The 27,329-nt window shown below is 47.4% G+C and overlaps 1 protein-coding gene across 1 annotated transcript in view; it reads right to left on the reverse strand.

Moving 5' to 3' along the window:
• lrrc34 (leucine rich repeat containing 34) overlaps positions 1-26,480 on the reverse strand; it is a 27,532-nt gene extending 1,052 nt beyond the window's left edge. Inside the window, exons 1-8 of the mRNA XM_034188203.1 lie at positions 26,352-26,480; positions 21,961-22,061; positions 19,281-19,345; positions 18,713-18,799; positions 16,559-16,687; positions 2,238-2,333; positions 1,951-2,105; positions 1,608-1,763 (exon numbers count right to left, since the gene is read on the reverse strand). Of these exons, the coding sequence (XP_034044094.1) occupies positions 1,608-1,763; positions 1,951-2,105; positions 2,238-2,333; positions 16,559-16,687; positions 18,713-18,799; positions 19,281-19,345; positions 21,961-22,061; positions 26,352-26,458 (896 nt within the window). The 5' untranslated portion in view covers positions 26,459-26,480. The remainder of the gene's footprint in view (positions 1-1,607; positions 1,764-1,950; positions 2,106-2,237; positions 2,334-16,558; positions 16,688-18,712; positions 18,800-19,280; positions 19,346-21,960; positions 22,062-26,351) is intronic.
• Between the last annotated feature and the right edge of the window lie 849 nt (positions 26,481-27,329).

The raw sequence follows: 27,329 nt of genomic DNA on the forward strand, positions 1-27,329 counted from the left end.
AGGATCTAAAATGTTCCCTCTTACAATTCCTGAATAGACATTATCATGTTCAGCAGCAGACTGCTGTCCCAGCGCTGCTCCACAGACAGACTGAGGAAGTCCTTTGTGCCTCGTGCCATTAGATTGCACAATACTCTGACCTAGCAAGAGAGTCCTGTGTCTTTTATGTTTGTATAACTTTATATGTTTTACAACTGACAGATTGTTTTTAATGTAATGTTATTGTCCATCCATCCATCCATCCATTTTCTTCCGCTTTATCCGGAGTCGGGTCGCGGGGGCAGCAGCTCAAGCAAAGCTGCCCAGACCTCCCGATCCACACACACCTCCCCCAGCTCCTCTGGGGGAACCCCAAGGCGTTCCCAAGCCAGCCGAGAGATGTAGTCCCTCCAGCATGTCCTGGGTCTTCCCCGGGGCCTCTTCCCAGTGGGACATGCCCGGAACACCTCTCCAGGGAGGCGTCCAGGGGGCATCCGAAAAAGATGCCCGAGCCACCTCAACTGACTCCTTTCGATGTGGAGGAGCAGCGGCTCGACTCCGAGCTCCTCCCGAGTGACTGAGCTCCTCACCCTATCTCTAAGGGAGCGCCCAGCCACCCTGCGGAGGAAACTCATCTCGGCCGCTTGTACTTGCGATCTCATTCTTTCGGTCATGAGCCAAATCTCATGACCATAGGTGAGGATCGGAACGTAGATCGATCGGTAAATCGAGAGCTTTGCCCCCCTACTCAGCTCTCTCTTCACCACGACGGTCCGATACAGCGACCGCATCACTGCAGATGCTGCACCGATCCGTCTATCGATCTCACGCTCCATCCATCTCTCACTCGTGAACAAGACCCCGAGATACTTAAACTCCACTTGAGGCAAGGACACTCCACCGACCTGAAGAGGGCAAAGCACCTTTTCCGGTCGAGAACCATGGCCTCGGATTTGGAGGTGCTGATTTTCATCCCGGACGCTTCACACTCACTCATTACACTCTTGCCGAGTGTAATGTTATTGTATTTTAGTAATTTATTTGTTGTGTGACTGATGTGTTTGTGAGCAGCGGGCCAAATGTAATTTCCTTTGGGATTAATAAAGTTCTTATCTATCTATCTAGTAGCTAACTATGTCACATGATCTGATCTATTAAATGCTGTATTACTGTAATCCAGTACTTGGCTAGCTGAGAGGTTGGCTAGCCTCACCCAGTCTCTGCACTGGCTCATCAAACCAGCTATCTTAACAGGCTATCTTAAGCTTGAAAATGAACACGATAAACCCTGGATTCTGTTCATACATGTTTTCTGGCTAATGTTAGGTTGTGAGTCTGTAATTTTAGTCAATATTTTGTTGATCTTTGTCTTTTGCCTGAGCAACTGGGGGCAGCCAGTTGATCATTTCTGATTTGGCACATTTTACACCGGATGTCCTTCCTGACCCAGCTCCAGTTCTGCACACAGACACACACCAGGGATCAGGTGCACACAAAGCAGGATGAAATACTTTGTTGTAACGTTCGATATTTTTGATTAGAACACCCATGACAAAAACAATAATACTTGTCTTATGACACTGATAAAACAGGAAAACTGCAGTTTGTAGGATTTGGGTTGAACTCACTCTCTGAGGGCGCAGACTGGTCCAGTGATGGCCTCGCTTAGATATGTGGCACCTTCATCTTCAATGCGATTGGACGAGAGATCGACGCTGTGCAGAGTCGGGTTCTGCTTTAGGACCTCAGCGAGAAGACGCACGCCGTCACGAGTCACTCGATTACTACAGACACCAGAAACGTCCACATAGTTGCTGGAACTACAAACTGAATTTGGGTGAAGCTGCTTTATAGAACATGTTCCTGGAATTAAACATCGATCTCAGAGATATAAAGACATCAAGGGTGTCGTAGAGGTGCCACACTGGATCTGTCAGGCAGATCGCTGATGTACGGTGTTTGTGTTCTTACCAGCACACGTCCAGGTAGCGCAGGCTGTAGTTGAACCGCAGACCTCCAGCCAGCCTCTCCATCCCGCTGTCCGTCATGTCCATCTTCCCCAGGTGGAGCTCCAGCAGGCTGCTGTTCACCCGCAGCGTCTCTGACAGGTGCTCCGCCCACTCCTCCTGCCAGATGCATGTCAGATATTCTACATTCTGTCTAATGATTGACTGACCTCCTGCTGACCTTGAAGTCAACACGGAACCAGGCACAGACGGTCTGTGTCTGTGCTTGAATAAATACGTCAGCGTGTTCACCTGCTGGCTGAAGAGCAGCGCTCGGCTCAGGTCCACACAGCGAAGACACGTGTTGCTTTTTAACACGATGGTGAGCGCAGTGACACTCTGAATGCCCTACAGAGACAGGAGCGTGGCCAGACAGAGGGGCGTGGTCAGACGGGTGTCATACAGCAGCTGGTAGCTACATCGTCATAAACACGACTGTTGTGCTCAATCCAAAGCCAATCATTCTGGAGAAAAACAGATGTTAATTTGACATTTATTTATTTAGTAAAAGGTTAGAGTCAAATTTTGAAGACAAGGACATGTTGGCTTTACAGTGTCTCTCATCGAAATATCTTAATGAATGTCTGAATAAACATTTACAACACACTCTCTGGTAACTGATTAAAATATTTCCACAGGATGGAATGAAGCTCGGTGGACAAGCTGTCAGTCCTAACCCTTAGGTAACCAGGTCAGATTTGAGTCCAGGACCTTCCTGTGAAGTAGAACCCTGTTCCCCTCCAGTGTCAAACTGCACCATAGTGCCACCCAGGGGCCACAAATTGTAGGCGCATTATGTCACCGTCAAATTTACAGAAAGCATCCCAGTGAGCACAAGATATCATTTCAACATTGATTTTTGATTGAAAACTGGTTGATATCCGTATGAACATCTTTTCACCCACTTTTAAACCAGTGAAAATGCAGCTATATTCTCAACGAGTCACAAAACACATTTGTTTTTGGGTGATTTGTTCAGTTGAAGCTTTAAACAGAGGTGATACAGATTATTGTGGTGAAATTTCTCCAAATTAATTTTTCACTGGTCGGTGAAATCTGGTTTACAAAAAGACGTCTTTTCAACGAATTCAACTTTTGACATAAAATGTCATAAATACAGAGCTGAGTCAGCTGCACGCTGCTGCCTCATGTGAACACATTTGTATAGTGATTATTTTCAAATAATAATTTTATTGTTATAATAGCTTTTCTGGAGTTAGTGTTTTTGCTCTGTGGCTGTAGGATCGTAGTTCGGAACATCGTAACAAAGAGACCTGTACCGTGAACGAGCCAAAGAAATGTAAGACTTCATGAAAATTCAGTAGGTATATCTTATATATTACACTCATCTCATACAAAATGGTTTTGCTCCCATTTTGTATGAGATGAACTCAAAGATCTAAAACTTTTTCCACATACACAATATCACCATTTCCCTCAAATATTGTTCACAAACCAGTCTAAATCTGTGATAGTGAGCACTTCTCCTTTGCTGAGATAATCCATCCCACCTCACAGGTGTGCCATACCAAGATGCTGATTAGACACCATGATTAGTGCACAGGTGTGCCTTAGACTGCCCACAATAAAAGGCCACTCTGAAAGGTGCAGTTTTGTTTTATTGGGGGGGATACCACTCAGTATCTGGTGTGACCACCATTTGCCTCATGCAGTGCAACACATCTCCTTCGCAGAGTTGATCAGGTTGTCAATTGTGGCCTGTGGAATGTTGGTCCACTCCTCTTCAATGGCTGTGCGAAGTTGCTGGATATTGGCAGGAACTGGTACACGCTGTCGTATACGCCGGTCCAGAGCATCCCAAACATGCTCAATGGATGACATGTCCAGTGAGTATGCCGGCCATGCAAGAACTAGGACATTTTCAGCTTCCAAGAATTGTGTACAGATCCTTGCAACATGGGGCCATGCATTATCCTGCTGCAACATGAGGTGATGTTCTTGGATGTTGGCACAACAATGGGCCTCAGGATCTCATCACGGTATCTCTGTGCATTCAAAATGCCATCAATAAAATGCACCTGTGTTCTTCGTCCATAACAGACGCCTGCCCATACCATAACCCCACCGCCACCATGGGCCACTCGATCCACAACACTGACATCAGAAAACTGCTCACCCACACGACGCCACACACGCTGTCTGCCATCTGCCCTGGACAGTATGAACCGGGATTCATCCGTGAAGAGAACACCTCTCCAACGTGCCAAACGCCAGCGAATGTGAGCATTTGCCCACTCAAGTCAGTTACGACGACGAACTGGAGTCAGGTCGAGACCCCGATGAGGACGACGAGCATGCAGATGAGCTTCCCTGAGACGGTTTCTGACAGTTTGTGCAGAAATTCTTTGGTTATGCAAACCGATTGTTTCAGCAGCTGTCCGAGTGGCTGGTCTCAGACGATCTTGGAGGTGAACATGCTGGATGTGGAGGTCCTGGGCTGGTGTGGTTACACGTGGTCTGCGGTTGTGAGGCTGGTTGGATGTACTGCCAAATTCTCTGAAACGCCTTTGGAGATGGCTTATGGTAGAGAAATGAACATTCAATACACGAGCAACAGCTCTGGTTGACATTCCTGCTGTCAGCATGCCAATTGCATGCTCCCTCAAATCTTGCGACATCTGTGGCATTGTGTTGTGTGATAAAACTGCACCTTTCAGAGTGGCCTTTTATTGTGGGCAGTCTAAGGCACACCTGTGCACTAATCATGGTGTCTAATCAACATCTTGATATGGCACACCTGTGAGGTGGGATGGATTATCTCAGCAAAGGAGAAGTGCTCACTATCACAGATTTAGACTGGTTTGTGAACAATATTTGAGAGAAATGGTGATATTGTGTATGTGGAAAAAGTTTTAGATCTTTCAGTTCATCTCATACAAAATGGGAGCAAAACCAAAAGTGTTGCGTTTATATTTTTGTTGAGTGTATATTCCAATTCTAAGGTGGAACTATGCTAGTATAATCCCACAAGGGGCAATTAAATTTGAGCAGTCCATTAAAAAAACACAATAACATATAACAACAATATTAATAAACTCAAATAAAAACAGACTTGAGGAGTTAAAATGGGGAGCCAGAATAAATAAATAAAAACATGGCAGAGCTACGAAGCATTTAAAAGTCAGATAGCCGAAGGGATAAACGGCTTTTAAAAACTGTTGGTTCTACAAACTGGTGAAACATAACGGTGTCCTGAAGGAAGCAGAGAAAACTCCCCTAAAAGAACACAACCTGACAAAGACAAGATACTTTCAGCATCCTGAGGATCTGTTGATTACAGAAAGAATTTAAATCTCTTTGCTTCACTCCAATAACCTTTGAACAGATTTTAACAATGTTGTTCAGGCTGTTTCTGTCTTTCACTGAGAGGCTGTGAAACCAGCAGATAAATGAAAAGCACAAAAGACTGTCAATAAAAGACTGAGAAAAACAACAAAGGATGACAGGCCTGACTGAAAAAGAATTCAGTTCGTGGAGAAGATAAATTCTCTGCTGTCTTCACAGCAGCGTCCGTGTTTACATCAAACTTCTATTTGAAGAGTTTCAGTCAGGTTTTAGAATTCATCATAGTACAGAAACAGCATTAGTGAAGGTTGCAAATGATCTTCTTATGGCCTCGGACAGTGGACTCATCTCTGTGCTTGTTCTGTTAGACCTCAGTGCTGCTTTTGATACTGTTGACCATAAAATTTTATTACAGAGATTAGAGCATGCCATAGGTATTAAAGGCACTGCGCTGCGGTGGTTTTGGCCCACAAATCTTAGAAACATGGTGTCTAACCAGATCCTTACTCTGGATGGCATTACCCTGACCTCTAGTAATACTGTGAGAAATCTTGGAGTCATTTTGATCAGGATATGTCATTCAAAAGCGCATATTAAACAAATATGTAGGACTGCTTTTTGCATTTACGCAATATCTCTAAAATAGAAGGGTCTTGTCTCAGAGTGATGCTGAAAAACTAATTCATGCATTTATTTCCTCTAGGCTGGACTATTGTAATTCATTATTATCAGGTTGTCCTAAAAGTTCCCTAAAAAGCCTTCAGTTAATTCAAAATGCTGCAGCTAGAGTACTGACGCGGACTAGAAGGAGAGAGCATATCTCACCCATATTGGCCTCTCTTCATTGGCTTCCTGTTAATTCTAGAATAAAATTTAAAATTCTTCTTCTTACTTATAAGGTTTTGAATAATCAGGTCCCATCTTATCTTAGGGACCTCGTAGTACCATATCACCACAATAAAGCGCTTCGCTCTCAGACTGCAGGCTTACTTGTAGTTCCTAGGGTTTGTAAGAGTAGAATGGGAGGCAGAGCCTTCAGCTTTCAGGCTCCTTTCCTGTGGAACCAGCTCCCAATTCAGATCAGGGAGACAGACACCCTCTCTACTTTTAAGATTAGGCTTAAAACTTTCCTTTTTGCTAAAGCTTATAGTTAGGGCTGGATCAGGTGACCCTGAACCATCCCTTAGTTATGCTGCTATAGACTTAGACCTGCTGGGGGTTCCCATGATGCACTGAGTGTTTCTTTCTCTTTTTGCTCTGTATGCACCACTCTGCATTTAATCATTAGTGATCGATCTCTGCTCCCCTCCCAGCATGTCTTTTTCCCTGGTTCTCTCCCTCAGCCCCAACCAGTCCCAGCAGAAGACTGCCCCTCCCTGAGCCTGGTTCTGCTGGAGGTTTTCTTCCTGTTAAAGGGAGTTTTTCCTTCCCACGTGTAGCCAGTGCTTGCTCACAGGGGGTCGTTTTGACCGTTGGGGTTTTACATAATTATTGTATGGCCTTGCCTTACAATATAAAGCGCCTTGGGGCAACTGTTTGTTGTGATTTGGCGCTATATAAAAAAAAAATTGATTGATTGATTGATTGACTTCAGTTTGTCATCAAAAATAGTCCCCAAATACTTATATGATGTGACAAGTTCCACTTTTCATTGTGTATAATCCACTCCCTGGGCCATATCCCTGTTACGTCTGACGTCAGGGATCATGTCTTTAGTTTTTTACACATTTAAATCCAAAAACTTGTTATCACACCAACAAATGAAATCTGACAAAGCAGCTCCGTGGTCTGATTCTGAACCGTGGAGAAGAGACAACAGTACTGTGCCATCAGAAAATCTGACATCTGATAGCTGACATCTTGAGAACTCCTGCAGCTGTCTGTACACATAATAAAAAGGAGGGGGCGAAAGAGCGCACCCTTGTGGTGAACCCGTGGACAACACAACAGTCAGAGAGGCAGCCATCCACAGAGACCCTCTGCTCTGGGTCAGATAAAATTCAAAATCCATAAAAGAAGCTGGTAAGGCAGGTGGAAATCATCACACAGCCTTTGTACTAAAAGATACAGCTGCATCATTTTAAATGCCAACAAGAAGTCTGCAAACAAGAGTCTGGCATGTCCCTGTGGCTTCTCCAGGTACGAGGTCTGTTAGGAAAGTATTGGACCTTTTTATTTTTTTCAAAAACCTGATGGATTTGAATCACGTGTGCTTGCATGAGCAAACCTTGAACCTTCGTGCGCATGCGTGAACTTTTTCACGCCTGTCAATTGTGTCATTTGCTGGTAAGCAGCCTTTGTGTGAGGATGGGTGGAGTCTCTCGACGGATTTTCATTGCAAGGAAAATGGCGGAACGACTGGAGCAGCACGACTGCATCAAATTTTGCCAGAAACTGGGCGACAGCCAGGTGGAAACCATTCGGGAAAGATTCAGGCGGCTTTCGATGACGATGCTATGGGCATCACACAGATTAAGGAGCTGTACAACCGGTTTAAAGAAGTCCGCACAACGGTGGAGAGCGAGCCACGCTCCGGTCGGCCATCAACATGCTGAAATGACCAGATCATTTCCAAAGTGAACGCTGTGGTGATGCGGGACCGTCATGAGACTATCCGAAAATTGCAGAAGAGGTGGACATCAACACTTTTTCGGAACATTCCACTGTGACAGATTTGGCGGTGAAAATCATGCCGATGGCTTCGGCACGAAGCTGCTGATGGCGGAGCAAAAGCACCTCCGTGTTGAAGTCTCACAGGACATGCTGTGACATGCCCACCTCTTCCACAATTTCTCGGATAGTCACACAACTGAAGAGTCACCGCAGCCATCTGAATCATCCAAATGGTTTCCACCTGCTGTCACCCAGTTTCTGGCAAAATTTGATGCGGCGCTGCTCCAGTCGTTCCGTCTTTTTCCTTGGAATGAAAAAAAACGCCGAGCGCACGACACACATGTCCCACACAAAGGCCTCCTCCTGTAACAGTGGAATGTGCCGTTCATTTCTAAACTGGACGCTGTCTTGATCCGGTATGTCGTCTGACTAGCACAGGAATTGTGAAAAGACGTGGACATCAGCATTTTTTCGGCACATTGAGACAGACGTGCGGAGGAGTTCCACGCGTCACAGTGGAGCTGCATGGCGCAAAGCAACGCCGTGATGAAGCCTTCCAGGACATGTTCAGGCATGTCCAGCTCATGCACAATCACAATCGGATAATCACATGACTGAAAAGCAACCGGAATCCATCTGAAATCCACCTTTAAGCCGTCCTGTGAGACCAACACCGAGGCGGTTTTGTCCCGCATAATGAACGGCTCCGTGGCGCGTTCCTCCGCTTTTCTTTCCATGAAAAAAACTCCTGTAACAGTGGAATGTGCCGAAAAAGTGCTGATGTCCATGACTTCTGCCTTTTTGTGAAAGTCAGACGAGGTCCCGAATCAACAAAGCCTTCACGTTGGAAATGATCTGGTTGTTTCAGCGGGGTCTGAGCATGTCGATCGGTGCTGGGAGCGCGCCGCGCTCTCAGCAGTTGTGGGCCGTCCTTAAAGCGGCAGTAACACTCCTTAATCTGTATAATCCCCATAAAATCGTCCCTGAAAGCCATATTAATTTTCCGAACGGTGTCCACCTGGAGGTCTCTCACAGTTTCTGGAAAAAAATAGATGCAGCAAAGCTCCAAATCGTTCAGACATTTATTCGCAATAAAAAAACGACGAGAGGGGTGGACCACTGCTCACACAAAGCCTGCTCACAGGCGAATGACGCAACCGACAGGCATGAAAAAACTCACGCATGCGCACGAAGGTTCAAGCTTGGCTGATGCAATCACACGTGATTCAAATCCATATGGTTTTTGAAAAAAATAAAAAGGTCGGAAATACTTTTCTAACAGACCTCGTATGTTTGGTTTTGTTATGTTTTTTACCTGTTGTATTTTGTTCTGTTTCTGATAACCACAGTGGAGAAAGGTCATTTGTTTTTGTGTTATCCTTTGTCAAATTGGTGTTACGTACATGTAATATTACCAAATAAATACATTAAAATGTATTTACTGTACAAATGTTTGTACTTAATCTGTATGTTAAACTATGTTTGTTTTTATTTACGGTGTCCAACACATCAAACAAAGGGAATAATGTGATTATTAACCATCAGATGACAAGTTAAAACATCTCAAATCATTCTAAAGTCAGTTTTAAGCAGAAACGAAGCGAGTTTCTGTGAGTCGTGACTCCAAACTCCATCGTGTCAATGTTTACAATGTGTTGAGCAGTAACAGGTGAAGTTGCTCATAAACTTTAAGTTTCTTAAATATTTATTATGGCCACTCTTAAAACTTCAGTTCTCTTTATAATTTTATTACTGGTACATTTTAGAATTGATTTAGATGAGATATACTGATTATCTCACAGGAATATATCACAATTATCTGGGAACTACTTTTTGCGCAGGATTCATCAAGCACATCAGCCGCGGGGCGCGTACTAACACAGAATATACAGAAACTGGACATTTGTCGGCCATAACGAGAGCATCCACTTTTAGCTTGCCATAAGCTAAGCTAGTGGAGCTGGTGAGAGTGTAGCTGCGGCGCTCTGATCGCTTCCTCTGTCTTTTATGATGAAATAATGCTGAATTTAAGTGAAATGATCATAGTACAAGAGCTTCAGATATCTGTCGCTGAGATAGATGATGACTGGAGGCAGTTTGAAACAGAAAAAAAGGTGATAATCGATGAACCGCGGCTGACACACAGAAATAACACATGGGCAGCGAAGGCAGGCTGGACCAATTTTTAGGGGGCGGGGACCGTTCGGTCAGCGACACCGGATCAAACTTTGTCAGTCAATAAAGGATACCATCCTACATAACACTCTCAAATATGAAAGAATGTGGTCTTTTGTGACAGAATTAAGAATTTTGAAAAGGTGTTCATTGTTAAAGCATAAGGATTTTTTCATTTTCCAAGATTTTTCCAAACTTTGACCTTTGACATATGACCTTGAAAAATGAATCAATTCTTGCTGATCAGGCTGTGAATCTTCAGTAAATGTTTCATAACAATATATGAAAAATCGCAGGCTCCAGACTGTTCACAAACAGACAAATAACTTAGTTGGCGGAGGTAATCACGGTTAAAAACGGTCTAAACCTAAACATTGTGTTGTGAAAGTGTAAGAACACGGACCCACAACAGGGGGCGCAAATGAACGGACAATGGAGGTAGCCAAATAACAACGCTTTACTGTTGTGACAAAAAGCACAACAAACACAACAGATTACAACAATAGACAAGAAGTCAATTCACACAATGTGTCACGTGGGCAGGCTCGAAGATAAGAGACGTCTGTCCAAAGCAGAACCGGAACCACACGATTTCCTCCGCCACCAAACCCCGGGAATACTGGAGCCGCCAAGTCCCGAACTCCCAGGTGGCCACTGCCTCCGCGTGTCGGATCTGGTACTGCTGGCGAGGAACAAAAACAGTTAAAGGTGGGTGCGTGTGCACCCAGCAACCCGTATGGCGGGAAAACCACCTCCTCCTCTCGTCGGAAGAATGTCTGCTACTTCACGCACAAAAGTAACAAAGTGTTAATGTTGACAAAGACAACACAGTCGGCTGAGAACAGTACCTTCAAGGTAGAGCGATATCTCGGCAAAGAGGTGGAGATGTCGTCCTGCTGATATACCACTGCTGATCAGATGATTGGTGACAGCTGTCATAGGCGATAAGTGACAGCTGTCACCCCGGCTGCTCCTGTGAGGCGGCAGCGCCCTCTGGTGCCTGGAGCCCGCACTCCAGACAGGGCGCCCTCTGGTGGTGATGGGCCAGCAGTACCTCCTCTTCAGCGGCCCACACAACAGGACCCCCCCCTCAACGGGCGCCTCCTGGCGCCCGACCAGGCTTGTCCGGGTGGCGGCGGTAGAAATCGGCCAGGAGGGCCGGGTCCAGGATGAAGCTCCTCTTCACCCAGGAGCGTTCTTCGGGTCCGTACCCCTCCCAGTCCACCAAATACTGGAAGCCCCGGCCCATCCTACGGACATCCAAGAGCCGGCGCACAGTCCAAGCCGGCTCGCCATCGATGATCCGGGCAGGAGGCGGCACCGGACCCGGAGCACAGAGGGGTGAAGTGTGATGCGGCTTTATCCGGGACACATGGAAAACAGGATGGATCCGCAGTGAGGCCGGAAGCTGAAGCCTCACTGCGGCTGGACTGATGACCTTAAGGATCCTGAAGGGACCGATGTAACGGGCCTGTAGTTTGGGGGAGTCCACTTCAGGGGAATGTCCTTGGTGGACAACCACACCTCCTGCCCTGGCCGATACGCAGGGGCCGGGGTCCGCCGACGGTCTGCATGGGCTTTTGCCCTCGTCCGGGCCTTTAGCAAAGCAGAACGGGCGGCGCGCCACACCCGACGGCGCTTCCGCAGGTGGGCCTGGACCGAGGGCACACCGACCTCTCCCTCAACCACCGGAAACAACGGGGGCTGATACCCCAGACACACCTCAAAAGGGGAGAGGCCGGTGGCTGAAGACACCTGGCTGTTATGGGCATACTCGATCCAGGCCAAATGGGTACTCCAGGCCGCCGGGTGCGTGGCCGTCACGCAGCGCAGGGCCTGTTCCACCTCCTGATTGACCCGTTCTGCTTGCCCGTTGGTCTGAGGATGATACCCGGACGAGAGACTCACCGTGGCCCCCAGTTCCCGGCAGAAGCTCCTCCAGACTTGCGAGGAGAACTGGGGACCGCGGTCGGAGACGATGTCTGTTGGAATCCCATGCAGCCGGACGACGTGGTGGACCAAGAGGTCCGCTGTCTCCTGGGCAGTCGGGAGCTTCGGGAGGGCCACGAAGTGGGACGCCTTGGAGAATCGGTCCACTATCGTGAGGATGGTGGTGTTGCCCTGGGACGGCGGGAGGCCCGTGACAAAATCCAGGCCGATGTGGGACCAGGGGCGATGAGGCACAGGCAGCGGCTGGAGCAGTCCCGATGCCCTGCGGTGGTCAGCCTTGCCCCTGGCGCAGGTGGTGCAGGCCTGGATATAATCCCGGATGTCGGCCTCCAGGGACGCCCACCAGAAGCGCTGCCGGACAACTGCCACGGTCCTACGCACCCCTGGATGACAGGAGAACTTGGAGCCGTGACAGAAGTCCAGGACTGCAGCCCTGGCCTCTGGTGGGACGTAAAGTTTGTTCTTCGGCCCAGTTCCGGGATCCGGACTCCGTGCCAGGGCCTCCCGGACAGTTTTCTCTACGTCCCAGGTGATGGTGGCCACGATAGCGGACTCCGGGATGATAGGTTCCGGTGGATCCGACAACTCCGTTTTGACTTCGTCTTCATGCACCCGAGACAAGGCATCCGATCTCTGGTTTTTGGTCCCGGGGCGGTAGGTGATCCGGAAGTCAAAACGGCCGAAGAACAGTGACCAGCGGGCTTGCCTGGGGTTCAGCCGCTTGGCGGTCCTGATATACTCCAGGTTCCGGTGGTCAGTGAAAACCGTGAATGGCATGGACGTTCCCTCCAACAGATGTCTCCACTCTTCAAGAGCCTCTTTCACCGCAAGGAGTTCTCGATTGCCGACGTCATAGTTCCGTTCAGCCGGGGTCAACCTGCGTGAAAAGTAGGCACACGGGTGAAGTACCTTATCGGTCTCTCCGCTCTGGGACAGCACGGCTCCTATCCCTGAGTCAGAGGCGTCCACTTCAACCATCAACTGGCGGCTAGGGTCGGGCTGCACCAAAACTGGCGCAGTAGAGAACCGTCGTTTCAACTCCTTGAACGCGGCTTCGCACCGATCCGACCAGGTGAAGGGGACTTTTGGAGAGGTCAGGGCTGTCAGGGGGCTAACTACCTGACTGTAGCCCTTAATGAACCTCCTATAGAAATTAGCGAAGCCGAGGAACTGTTGCAGCTTCCTACGGCTTGTTGGTTGGGGCCACTTCTCACCGCCGCAACCTTGGCCGGATCAGGGGGCGAAGGAGTTAGAGGAGATGATAAACCCCAGGAAGGACAAAGACGTGCGGTGAAACTCGCACTTCTCGCCCTTCACAAACAGTCGGTTCTCTAACAACCGCTGCAGGACCTGACGTACATGCTGGACATGGGTCCTCAGGATCCGGAGAAAAGATGAGAATATCGTCCAGATATACGAAGACGAATCGGTGCAGGAAGTCCCGCAAGACGTCGTTAACCAAGGCTTGGAACGTCGCGGGGGCGTTGTGAGGCCGAACGGCATGACCAGGTACTCAAAGTGACCTAATGGGGTGTTAAATGCCGTCTTCCATTCGTCTCCCTTCCGGATCCGAACCAGGTGATACGCATTTCTAAGATCCAGCTTAGTAAAGATTTTGGCTCCATGCAGGGGGGTGAACACGGAATCTAACAATGGCAACGGGTATCGGTTGCGAACCGTAATCTCATTCAGCCCCCTGTAATCAATACATGGACGAAGCCCGCCATCTTTCTTGCCCACAAAAAAGAAACCTGCCCCCATCGGGGAGGTGGAGTTCCGGATCAGCCCGGCAGCCAATGAGTCCCGGATGTAGGTCTCCATTGATTCGCGCTCGGGTCGTGAGAGGTTGTACAGCCTGCTGGACGGGAACTCAGCGCCTGGAACCAAATCAATGGCACAATCGTACGGACAGTGCGGGGGAAGGGTGAGTGCCAGATCCTTACTGAAGACGTCAGCAAGATCGGGGTACTCAACCGGCACTGCCGTCAGATTGGGAGGGACTTTGACCTCCTCCTTAGCCTGTGAACCGGGAGGAACCGAGGATCCTAAACACCCCCGATGGCAGGTTTCGCTCCACTGAACCACCACCCCAGACGGCCAATCATCCGGGGATTGTGCTTCAACATCCATGGGATGCCCAAAATCACGCGGGAGGTAGAAGAGTTACAAAAAACTCAATCTCCTCCCGGTGGTTCCAGACACCACCAGAGTTACTGGTTGTGTCTTGTGTGTGAGTAAAGGGAGGAGGGTGTCATCTAGTGCCCGCACCTGCAACGGCGAAGGAAGCGCCACCAGAGGGAGCCCTACCTCCCTTGCCCATCTGCTGTCTAGCAGATTCCCTTCTGACCCCATGTCCACCAGTGCTCGGGCTTGAAGGGTTAAATCCCCGCTCAGGATTGTGACTGGGAGTCGTGTGGCAATTTGTGTGTGTCTCACTTGAATGTTTGACCCCCCCTTAGCCCAGTCTCTAAGGGCGAGTGTTGTCGTTTTGGCCGTTTGGGGCAGTCTCTCTGTGTGTGCTCAGTTGAGCTGCAGAGAAAACACTCTCCACGGATCAGCCTCCCCATTTTGGCCCTGTGGCGTTTCCCTAACAACGTCAGCAGGGGAGCTGTTGCCCCACAAAGCGCTGCGGCTGTGGAGCGTGGGGGAGGGCGGCCCCTTTTCGAACCCGGAAGGGAGAGGGGCGGCGCGTATCCGGTCACGTCCTTCGCCTCGCTCCCGACGGCGTTCCTCCAACCCGATTTGTCTAACCGTATAACGAGATCGATAAGCCCATCTAAATCCCGCGGTTCCTCCTTATCTACCAGCTGCTCCTTCAGAACCAACGACAGTCCTTTATGAAGGCGGCGCGGAGCGCAACGTTAGTCCAGCCGGACCATCGCAGCCGCGATGCGGAAGTTGACTGCATAAGCGGCTGCGCTCCTCGTGTCCCTGTCTCATTGACAGCAGCACGGTTGAAGTGGTCTCTCCTCTGTTAGGGTGATCAAACACTGTTCTGAACTCCCCCACAAACCCAGTGTATGCTGATAACAACCGTGAGTTCTGTTCCCAGAGCACCGTAGCCCAGGCGTGTGCTTTACCCCCGAAGCAGAGCAATCACATAGCTATTTTACTAGCATCTGACGCGTACATGACGGGACGTCGTGCGAAGACGAGCAAACACTGCATAAGAAAGTCCGCGCACGTCTCCACACAACCCCCGTACGGCTCTGGAGGGCTTATGTATGCTTCAGGGGAAGGTGGGAGGGGTCGTTGAATGACCTGTGGAACGTCACTGTTGCGCACAGGATCGACAGGAGGGGGAGCCGCAGCAGCGCCCTAAGGGCGCGCTTCCACCTGCGCGGTGAGAGCCTCCACCCTGCGGTTAAGGAGGACGTTCTGCTCGGTCATTAGATCCAACCGAGCCGTAAAAGCGGTGAGGATTCGCTGCAACTCACCGATCATTCCTCCTGCAGACGCCTGTGCGCCCTGCTCTTCCATTGGCCGCTCAACAGCCGGTTGACGCCCCTCGGGGTCCATGACGTTGGCCGAGATATCCTGTTGTGAAAGTGTAAGAACACGGACCCACAACAGGGGGCGCAAATGAACGGACAATGGAGGTAGCCAAATAACAACGCTTTACTGTTGTGACAAAAAGCACAACAAACACAACAGATTACAACAATAGACAAGAAGTCAATTCACACAATGTGTCACGTGGGCAGGCTCGAAGATAAGAGACGTCTGTCCAAAGCAGAACCGGAACCACACGATTTCCTCCGCCACCGAACCCCGGGAATACGGAGCCGCCAAGTCCCGAACTCCAGGTGCCACTGCCTCCGCGTGTCGGATCTGGTACTGCTGGCGGGAACAAAAACAGGTTAAAGGTGGGTGCGTGTGCACCCAGCAACCCGTATGGCTGGAAAACCACCCTCCTCCTCTCGTCGGAAGAATGTCTGCTACTTCACGCACAAAAGTAACAAGTGTTAATGTTGACAAAGACAACACAGTCGGCTGAGAACAGTACCTTCAAGGTAGAGCGATATCTCGGCAAAGAGGGTGGAGATGTCGTCCTGCTGATATACCACTGCTGATCATATGATTGGTGGACAGCTGTCATAGGCGTAAGTGACAGCTGTCACCCCGCTGCTCCTGTGAGGCGGCAGCGCCCTCTGGTGCCTGGAGCCCGCACTCCAGACAGGGCGCCCTCTGGTGGTGACTGGGCAAGCCAGTACCTCCGCTTCAGCGGCCCACACAACACATTGATTAAATGTCTACAAATAGATGTTGAAAAAACTTTCACTTTTTGTCTTTTCAACATTGGGCGTAAATGTTTTTAAACATGTTTTCGATGTAAAAATGCTTACTGGGATGGTTCCATTTTTGCCGTAGCTGTTCTGTGATATTTCAAACACTTTCTCGTTGTTTTGGTGGATGAAGAATGAAGAGGAATGCAGATGTCATCAGCTGGTGTCCAGGACGTGATGATGTCATTTATAAACAAATGCCTGCAGTAACATCAGTCTTGTTACAGAGTATGTTTTGTTTACCAGATCGCAGCTGTTCAGTTCCACTTCCTGCAGCGTGTCGTTCACCTGCAGCATTCTGGCTATGTGCACACCTCCACCGTCCCCAAACTTATTGCCTGACAATCTGAGAGTGACCAAGGCAGCATTACACTGCAGACACACACATACACACACAGACACACATGCACAGATACGGTTACACATCAACCTGCACAGTAATGTAAAGTCACTGATCAGAAACTACAGTGCATCCGGAAAGTATTCACAGCACTTCACTTTTTCCATATGTTATTTTACAGCCTTATTACAAAATGGATGAAATTTTTTTTTTTCCTCAAAATTTGACACACAATACCCCATAATGGCAATGTGGAAAAAGTTTTTTTTATTTATTTATTTATTTTTACGAATTTATTAAGAATAGTAAAAAAAAAAATAAAAATAAAATAAGAAATCACATGTCCATAAGTATGGACCACCCTGAGCTCAAAATTGAACTGATCATCCTTGAGATGTTTCTACAGCTTAATTGGAGTCCACCTGGGGTAAATTCAATTGATTGGACATGATTTAGAAAGACACACACCTGTCTACATATAAGGTCCCACAGGATTGTCTGGAGGCACAAATCTGGGAAAGGGTACAGAAATATTTCTGCTGCTTTGAAGGTCCCAATGAACACAGTGGCCTCCATCATATGTAAATGGAAGACGTTCAGATCCACCAGGACTTTTCCTAGAGCTGGACGCCCGTCTAAACTGAGCGATCAGGACAGAAGAGCCTTAGTCTGGGATGCCTTAGTTCTCTGTGGAGAGAGGAGAAGCTCCCAGAAAGGACAACCATCTCTGCAGCAATTCACCAATCAGACCTGTATGGTAGAGTGGCCAGACGGAAGCCACTCCTTAGTAAAAGGCACATGGCAGCCCACTTGGAGTTTGACAAAAGGCACCTGAAGGACTCTCAGACCAGGAGAAACAAAATCTCTGGTCTGATGAGACAAAGACTGAACTCTTTGGCGTCATGTTTGGAGGAAACCAGGCACCATCCCTACAGTGAAGCATGGTGGCAGCATCATGCTGTGGGGATGTTTTTCAGCAGCAGGAACTGGAAGACTAGTCAGGATTGAGGGAAAGATGAATGCTGCAATGTACAGAGACATCCTGGAGGAAAACCTGCTCCAGAGCGCTCTTGACCTCAGACTGGGGCGACAGTTCATCTTTCAGCAGGACAATGACCCTGAGCACACAGCCAAGATATCAAAGGAGTGGCTTCAGGACAACTCTGTGAATGTCCTTGAGCGGTCCAGCCAGAGCCCAGACCTGAATCTGACTGAACATCTCTGGAGAGATCTGAAAATGTCTGTGCACCGACGCTCCCCATCCAACCTGATGGAGCTTGAGAGGTGCTGCAATGAGGAATGGACCAAACTGCCCAAAGATAGGTGCACCAAGCGTGTGGCATTATATTCAAGAAGAATTGAGGCTGGAATTGCTGCCAAAGGTGCATCAACAAAGTACTGAGCAAAGGCTGTGAATACTTATGCACATGTGATTTCTTAGTTTTTTATCTTTAGTACATTTGCAAAGATTTAAAAAATTCATGTTGTCATTATAGGGTGTTGTGAGTACAATTTTGAGAGGAAAAAAAATGAATTTATTCCATTTGGAATAAGGCTGTAACATAAGAGAATGTGGAAAAAGTGAGGCGCTGTGAATACTTTCAAGGTGCACTGTATAATGCAGAAAACCAAATCATTGTGTTTTTACTGCAAGATGAGGCATTTCATTACAGCCAGTGTTCATAAATATTGTATACTATATCATAAAAAGTGCTTCATATATTCCAACAAAACAAGTTTGTCTGTGAGTCAGGGAAGACCTGATTAAATTTATCTTGGATCTATGGATTTTTTTTTTTTGCTACAGTTTTATATTAAATACGTAGTTATTCCATTTTAACAGGATTATCTTTTCATAAGCAGGAGGTTATGGGTCAAACCCTGCCTGGAGCCAAATTTCTGGATTCTGGTGTCCTCTGACCGTCCACAGACACACAGATTAGCTCTTGACTGACTATTAGTTTATCTGTGTGTGATTGACAGGTGTGGCCCTCCTGCTGAGCAGTGCATGCTGGGATACAGGATAAGTAGGCATAATGGATGAATAAAGTTGCAACCTGCAGGTTCTTGGCGAGCACTTCAGCGCCACCTGCCGTGATGTTGTTGAACTTCAGGTCCAGAGATCTCAGTGCTGAAGGTTCCTCCTGCTCAGTGAAAACAGATGAAGAAAAATTCTAATCCCAAAACAAACTTCATGCAAGCATGTCAGCTGACAGATGACAAATATCAAACGAAGCGTGGCCTTAATGTTGATTCACTTAACTTTACCGACTTTACCAACAGCACACCTGCTGCATAACATTACAACCTGAAACATACTTCTGATTTAGTACATTTTTTTTAAAAACAACACAATATTTTATTAATGTGATTTCATGTACATTTGTTGGTTAGTTTATAATGATGACCCAAAACAAATGAAGAAATTACCACAGCAGTTCTTATTAAACACTTTTAGGTCTGGGCAAATCTGTGTAAAAAGATTGATCTGAAAAATTTTATTACTGTTTGTTTAGGTTTTTCCCTTTATATTCCTGTATATTCAGGGCCTGGGAACACTGTGCTAGTCTCAGAATAATAATTAGCAACTGCTTTGATTGAGAAAACATAAAACCAATAACCTACCTGCAGGAGGTCAGCGAGGTGTTTGGCGCCCTCATCTGTTATGTTGTTGTAAGAAACATCAAGCTCTGTAAGTAAAGTTCACCATTTAAAGGTAGATTATGATATTGAGAGTCCATATGAAAAGTTGTAGGCATGTGTGATCATTTATGTCATGGTTAAGACCATTTTTTATGGCTGGTCTAAAGCCACCAGCAGACAGACATGCCAGCTGCTATAGCAGGGATGTGTGGCGTCACATGGGCACAGAGGTGCCCAACTCCAGCAGTGTCACTCTTCAGTATAGAAGGGGCAAAGCACATAAGCGGCAATCAACATCCCGGATCCCGACGAAATTGCCGGATTGGAATTTCCCAATCCGACCTGCAGGATTTTCCGATACTGGAGAGAAACCACGTCTCTGAAACCTCTCTTGAGCTGCCTGCTCTCTGCTGTTTACTGCTGAATGGGAGGAGGGAAGGCAGAGTGGGAGTTTTCGGCGCTGAAGGCGAGCTGTTTCTTCTGGGCATGGCACCAGAGACAAGTTTTAATCCACAGGTAACGGCAAATTTCTGCCCGGCTCTCGTGTTCATATGGTCTGTGCTACTGAAAATCAGTGTTACTGAAAATCAGCCGCTTCAACATCCTGAGGCTGTGAAGCTGTAACAGCAACTCAGAACACAGCCAAACAAAGATTCACTTTCTTTCCACTGAATGGGAAAGCCACCAAAATCCTTCAGTGTTTACTCAGAGTTACTCCCGTGAGCACCGCTGATGATACATTTAGAAATTTAATTTATTTTACAGTTGAAAGGCTTTGTGTTTGCTGAGCAGGAAAACTGAGAGCGAGGGGGAGAGAGAGAGAGAGAGAGAGAGAGAGGGAGGAAGAGAGAGAGACAGAGAGAGCGAGGGGGGGAAAGAGAGGGAGGAAGAGAGAGAGACAGAGAGCGCGAGGGGGGAGAGAGAGAGAGAGGGGGAGAGAGGGAGAGAGAGAGAGAGAGGGGGAGAGAGAGAGGGGGAGAGAGAGAAAGGACTTTTACATCCGCACGTTTGCAATGTGTTGCTTTCTGTACCCATACTACATCACCGCACTGCCGAGCGATCTGGGTTTTTTTTCTGATTTTTTAAAATTGTGTCAATTACGGCATTTATGAAATTGTCAAATTCTGCTTAAATGCTGATTTTTGGAGGCAGATATTTCAGTTGTAAGAGCTCCTTATTTTCATTGATACACATCAATGAAAATAGTTTATAGGACAATCTATATTCCCAGATGTATTTTCCATCCATCCATCCATTTTCTTCCGCTTATCCTAGGTCGGGTTGCGGGGGCAGCAGCTCAAGCAAAGCCGCCCAGACCTCCCGATCCACACACACCTCCCCCAGCTCCTCCGGGGGAACCCTGAGGCGTTCCCAAGCCAGCTGAGAGACGTAATCCCTCCAGCGTGATCTGGGTCTTCCCGGGGCCTCCTCCCAATGGGACGTGCCCGGAACACCTCTCCAGCGAGGCGTCCAGGGGGCATCCAGAAAAGATGCCCGAGCCACCTCAGCTGGCTCCTTTTGACATGGAGGAGCAGTGGCTCGACTCCGAGCTCCTCCCGAGTGACAGAGCTCCTCACCCTATCTCTAAGGGAGCGCCCAGCCACCCTGCGGAGGAAACTCATCTCGGCCGCTTGTACTCGCGATCTCGTTCTTTCGGTCATGAGCCAAATCTCATGACCATAGGTGAGGGTCGGAATGTAGATCGATTGGTAAATCGAGAGCTTTGCCCCCCTGCTCAGCTCTCTCTTCACCACAACGGTCCGATACAGCGACCGCATCACTGCAGATGCTGCACCGATCCATCCCTCACTCATGAACAAGACCCAGAGATACTTAAACTCCTCCACCTGAGGCAAGGACACCCCACCGACCTGAAGAGGGCAAGGCACCTTTTTCCGGTCAAGAACCATGGCCTCGGATTTGGAGGTGCTGATCTTCATCCCGGACGCTTCACACTCAGCTGCAAACCACCCCAGTGCACGCTGAAGGTCCTGGTTTGACGAAGCCAACAGGACCACATCATCTGCAAACAGCAGAGATGAGATTCTGTGGTTCCCAAACCGGACCCCCTCTACACCCTGGCTGCGCCTAGAAATTCTGTCCATAAAGGTAATGAACAGAACCGGTGACAAAGGGCAGCCCTGTCGGAGGCCAACGTGCACTGGAAACAGGTTTGGCTTACTACTGGCAATGCGAACCAAGCTCCTGCTGTGGTCGTACAGGGACCGGATAGCCCTTAGCAAAGGACCCCAGACCCCGTACTCCCGGAGTACCCCCCCCACCACAGGGTGCCTCAAGGGACACGGTAAAACGCCTTCTCCAGATCCACAAACCAGCTGTATTTTATCAGTGGGTTTTCCTTTAACATTAATAAGCCTTTGTGTACATTACCAGATGAAGCCACCCGAATCACTTTTTCTACCATCTGTGACATTTTCTGTTTACATCCCTTCCTGGTGTCAGTCACATCAGACATCCAACACAAAACAGATCTCTGAGCAGATACACAACTAAATCTGATATGAAAAAATCAAATATGACCCTTTCAATTACTCAGAACAAATAACTAAATAGATCTCTGAACTACTTGGAAAACCACTTGACCTCAGATTGAAGTCATTTCAGTCGTTAATGTGAACGTGGGTTTTGTAAACTATCTCACCTGTCACGCTGCTGTTGTTATTTCGCAGACTTTGAGTGAGGACAAAAACGTCGCTGTCTTCAAGTTTTTGATTCTTTCCTGACAGATTTAAAATGGCACTCCTGAAAAACACACAGAATTTACAGATTCTGCCTCAAATGTTCAACATATTCCAGACTGTGAGACCTGAACACACACTGTTCGTGGGTTATTTGTGCTCAGTGATCTCAGATTTGATGAATATTTGTTTGTTGTTTTTTTGTTCGACAGCACCTGAAGGCACCATACTCTCATGAGCGCCACCAGTTTAGTTGACAAGAACAGCGCGCCGAGCAGCATGAACCACTGATCTGTATGCAGTAGTGTTCAGAATAATAGTAGTGCTATGTGACTAAAAAGATTAATCCAGGTTTTGAGTATATTTCTTATTGTTACATGGGAAACAAGGTACCAGTAGATTCAGTAGATTCTCACAAATCCAACAAGACCAAGCATTCATGATATGCACACTCTTAAGGCTATGAAATTGGGCTATTAGTAAAAACAAAAGTAGAAAAGGGGGTGTTCACAATAATAGTACCATCTGCTGTTGACGCTCCAAACTCAAAACTATTATGTTCAAACTGCTTTTTTAGCAATCCTGTGAATCACTAAACTATTATTTAGTTGTATAACCACAGTTTTACATGATTTCTTCACATCTGCGAGGCATTAATTTTGTTGGTTTGGAACCAAGATTTTGCTGGTTTACTAGTGTGCTTGGGGTCATTGTCTTGTTGAAACACCCATTTCAAGGGCATGTCCTCTTCAGCATAAGGCAACATGACCTCTTCAAGTATTTTGACATATCCAAACTGATCCATGATACCTGGTATGCGATATATAGGCCCAACACCATAGTAGGAGAAACATGCCCATATCATGATGCTTGCACCACCATGCTTCACTGTCTTCACTGTGAACTGTGGCTTGAATTCAGAGTTTGGGGGTCGTCTCACAAACTGCCTGCGGCCCTTGGACCCAAAAAGAACAATTTTACTCTCATTAGTCCACAAAATATTCCTCCATTTCTCTTTAGGCCAGTTGATGTGTTCTTTGGCAAATTGTAACCTCTTCTGCACGTCTTTTATTTAACAGAGGGACTTTGCGGGGGATTCTAGCAACTAAATTAGCTTCACACAGGCGTCTTCTAAATCTCACAGCACTTACAGGTAACTCCAGACTGTCTTTGGTCATCCTGGAGCTGATCAATGGGTGAGCCTTTGCCATTCTGGTTATTCTTCTATCCATTTTGATGGTTGTTTTCCGTTTTCTTCCACACGTCTTTGGTCTTTTGTCCATTTTAAATCATTGGAGATCATTGTAGATGAACAGCCTATAATTTTTTGCACCTGCGTATACGTTTTCCCCTCTCCAATCAACTTTTTAATCAAACTATGCTGTTCTTCTGAACAGTGTCTTGAATGTCCCATTTTCCTCAGGCTTTCAAAGGGAAAAGCATGTTCAACAGGTGCTGGCTTCATCCTTACATAGGGGACACCTGATTCACACCTGTTTGTTCCACAAAATTGACAAACTCACTGACTGAATGCCACACTACTATTATTGTGACACCCCCTTTTCTACTTTTTTATACTAATAGCCCAATTTCATAGCCTTAAGAGTGTGCATATCATGAATGCTTGGACTTGTTGGATTTGTGAGAATCTACTGAATCTACTGGTACCTTGTTTCCCATGTAACAATAAGAAATATACTCAAAACCTGGATAATCTTTTTAGTCACATAGCACTACTATTATTCTGAAACACTACTGTACAGACAGATGGAATTTCCTGCTTGGCATTTCTACCTGTCGCACCTCCTCCAGTGCCCATGGGTCAGCTGCAGGGTCATCAGCCAGGAACCACCATTCCTCAACGTTTCGCCCCTTTAATCCTGGAATGTCTCCTGGTGGCGGGGCAGTGACAGAGACGTCTCCCTGTCACTGCCTGCAGCTGATAGCTGTTGCCCCCTGCGGCTGTCCTTGTCCTTCCTCCTCAGCCAGAGCCAGAAGCTGCCTTTTTCTGCCTCTTCTGCCAGTTCTCTCACTGCTCTCTTCAATTTCCCTCTGGTCGCTCCTGCCTCCCTCAGTAGACGTATGATTACAACCCCCACAAGCCTCGGCATCCCACCTCAACGGGTAGATGGTGATCTTCCAGCCGGCCTCCCGACATTCGGCAGCCAGCTCGGCATACTTAGCCTTTTCGCGCTCAAACCCTTCTTCCTGTGGGATTGTCAGCTCAATGAGATGCACCGTTCTTGCATTGGTCGACCACACAACGATGTCAGGACGAAGAGTTGTAGTGACGATCTCTGTAGGGAACCGAAGTTGCCTGTCGAGATCGACCCTCATGTGCCACTCCTGGTCAGGGGAAAAGGGTCTTGATATTTCTCTTGCCCTGGTGTATCTCTGTCCCCCACCCTCCATGACAAAGTTGTTCTCCGTCAATCGTAACTTTTTGTTGTCCTGTCGGCACCTCTCCAGCACTTTGGCTAGCTTCCTCAGGACCTGGTCATGGCGCCATCTATAACAGCCCTGAGAGAGCTCGACCTTGCAGGACAAAATGTGCTGAAGACTTGCGTTATGGGCATTGCAGAGGTAACAGCATTCTTCTTTCCCAAACAACTGGTGGAGGTTGCGGGGACAGAGAAGGGTGTCATAGGTTGCACGAATGAGGAAGCTAAGCCTTGCCTGTGGAATCTTCCACAGGTCTGACCAACTGATGTTACGGTTGACAACTGCCTCCCAAGTTGTCCAGCTTCCTTGTTGGCCCTGTGACACCGCCTTGATCTTGTAGCGCTCTTCCTCCATCTTTGTCACCTCCGCCACCACCATGTCCTTCCTCACCTTGTGATTGGCTTTGGACCAGAAGCGAAGCGCCTCTCTGCATCCTAGCCCTGCTCTCGCTACCTGGACTCTGCCGACAACCTCCTGATGTTGCAGCCTAGTGACAGCTCGCTCAACTTTGATTTGGGCATTCCACTTTCGTCCGGTAGGGACTTTGGCGTTAGCGCTCCTTACTGAGAACTAGCCTGGTCTTCTCTTGCATGAAGCCCAGGTGGATGGATTGCAGTGGCAATTGCAGTGTGTTCCTCCCAAAAAGGCCTACTTCGGAGAGGCACCGTGGCAGTCCCAACCACTTTCGGATGAAGGAAGTGGCTTTTCTGTCCATCTTATTTACAGTGGATGAGGAGATCTCACTCATTTTCAGCGGCCACATCACCCTCCTATAGATAGTGAACTGGTGCACAAGACCTTGACCGAATGAGGAAGCTAACATAATGTAATAATATAATCTCTAATCTAATAGAGATTAGATTATTACATATTATATAGAGATCAGTGGGGTGAACAGGCAGCCTGCTCAGCGTGCCGCTCTCGTTGGAGCGACATGAGGTTATGGCTAACAGGCGTTTACACAAGACGGTTGCCCAGTTCCGGATCACCTTTTTTAAAGTCCCCGCTATACGAGCCATAATGCAACTGAATGTCCTTTATTGTGTATTGTTGTATTGGGTATTTTGATGTTATTTAGCTGAAAAAGTCTGGGTGGAGTAGCGCTTCTACTTAAAGTGTGAAGCCACATTATGTGTGGTGCAAACATTTGCCACAAACGGATCACTTTTGCCAGTTCCGGATCACGACACTGCGTCACTTTGGGGTCATTCCTGGCATCTGGCTGGAGCCCTTCTAATGCAGAATGATACACACTGTGCCCGAGAATGTGTTTTGAACACAAAATGATAGAAATAATACTTATTAAATGAGAATTTACTTCGTTTCGAAAAGCGCCGTTATACGTTTTTACGAGCAAAAAATTAAGTGTGGAGGTGAGATTTCTCCCGAATTAAAAAGTAAAAGCCCCCACATTCATGTCCATTCGTGATATTGCGATGACCCCCAAAGTCCACATGGATCACAACTACAGACACGAGGCTGCTGCTTCAGTGATCCACAACCAGCAAATTTTCACGTCGGAGATAAATGCGTGCAGCAATTAAACAGCAAGACATAACACACTGACATTTTCTATCCAAGTAAGTATTTTCCCACTCTACAACCAAAAACACCGAACGGCTAACTCACCTTTGCTACGTTTTAGAGATCGTTACTTTAAAGCTTGCAGGAATGAGTGAGTCAGAAAAAGCGCGCACACCGCAGACACCGGGATGTTTTGATTCCTCTGCTGGTCAAAAAGACGGCTGCATCCGGTGGAGCTTGTGGTCGTTTGTAGACAAAACATCAATCTTTCCATTGTTACCAAGTATTAGCTTATTCGTGCTGATTACGAGCAAACGGCGCGGCACAAAAGCTACAGCAGTGATCCGGAACTGGGCAACTGACTGTATCTACTTTTTAATGTACTTACTTCTTTACGCTGTTCTGCTGTAAAACCTCCGACACGTACGGGTTGACATTTATTTGATATTTTAAGCAAATACCCCCGTAAACGTCTGAAAGACTTTCACTCGACATCGCTGTGGTACCTGTTACTATGGCAACACGTGTCGCGCGCAGAACAAACGAAGATGCTAGTTCGATAGAGTTCAGTGGGATATGTACAGATCAGTGGTCCGGACGTTTTGGCGATATTTTCGTCCGCCATCTTGGGAAAGGAATTGTCAAGATTTTGACTCACTGCTGGAATAAAAGCAACAAAGATCCACAACTCATATCAATGCTTTATATATATATATATATGGCTAGAAACGTGTAACATTATGTATTTGTTATTATTATTTATTATCGGGAGGAGCTCGGAGTCGAGCCGCTGCTCCTCCACGTCGTCAGTTGAGGTGGCTCGGGCATCTTTTTCCGGATGCCCCCTGGACGCCTCGCTGGAGAGGTGTTCCGGGCACGTCCACTGGGAGGAGGTCCGGGGAAGACCCAGGACACGCTGGAGGGACTACATCTCTCGGCTGGCTTGGGAACGCCTTGGGGTTCCCTCAGAGGAGCTGGGGAGGTTGTGTGTGATCGGGAGGTCTGGGCTGCTTTGCTTGAGCTGCTTCCCCCGCGACCCGACTCCGGATAAAGCGGAAGAAAATGGATGGATGGATGGATGTTATTGTATAATACCAGATTGCCTTTCTTCATCTTAAGCTTCCATTATGTTATTTATTTGTGTCAGGATCATTTTTATTTTCTGATGTTGTGTGATTCTCTGTGGAGTCAGTGTATTTTCCCCCCGAGATTACACTTCAAATCAAAACAGGTTTAGGGCCCCATAACCTTAATTTCCACTCCTAAAAGGACAATTTTAAGAAAGTACAACAGCCATTACTATTCATAATATATGAATAATAGTTTTAAAATTGAGATAACTAAATATTTTTGTCAAAAAAAGCAT

The sequence above is a fragment of the Thalassophryne amazonica genome, chromosome 1, assembly GCF_902500255.1.
Source record: "Thalassophryne amazonica chromosome 1, fThaAma1.1, whole genome shotgun sequence".
Lineage (NCBI taxonomy): Eukaryota > Metazoa > Chordata > Actinopteri > Batrachoidiformes > Batrachoididae > Thalassophryne > Thalassophryne amazonica.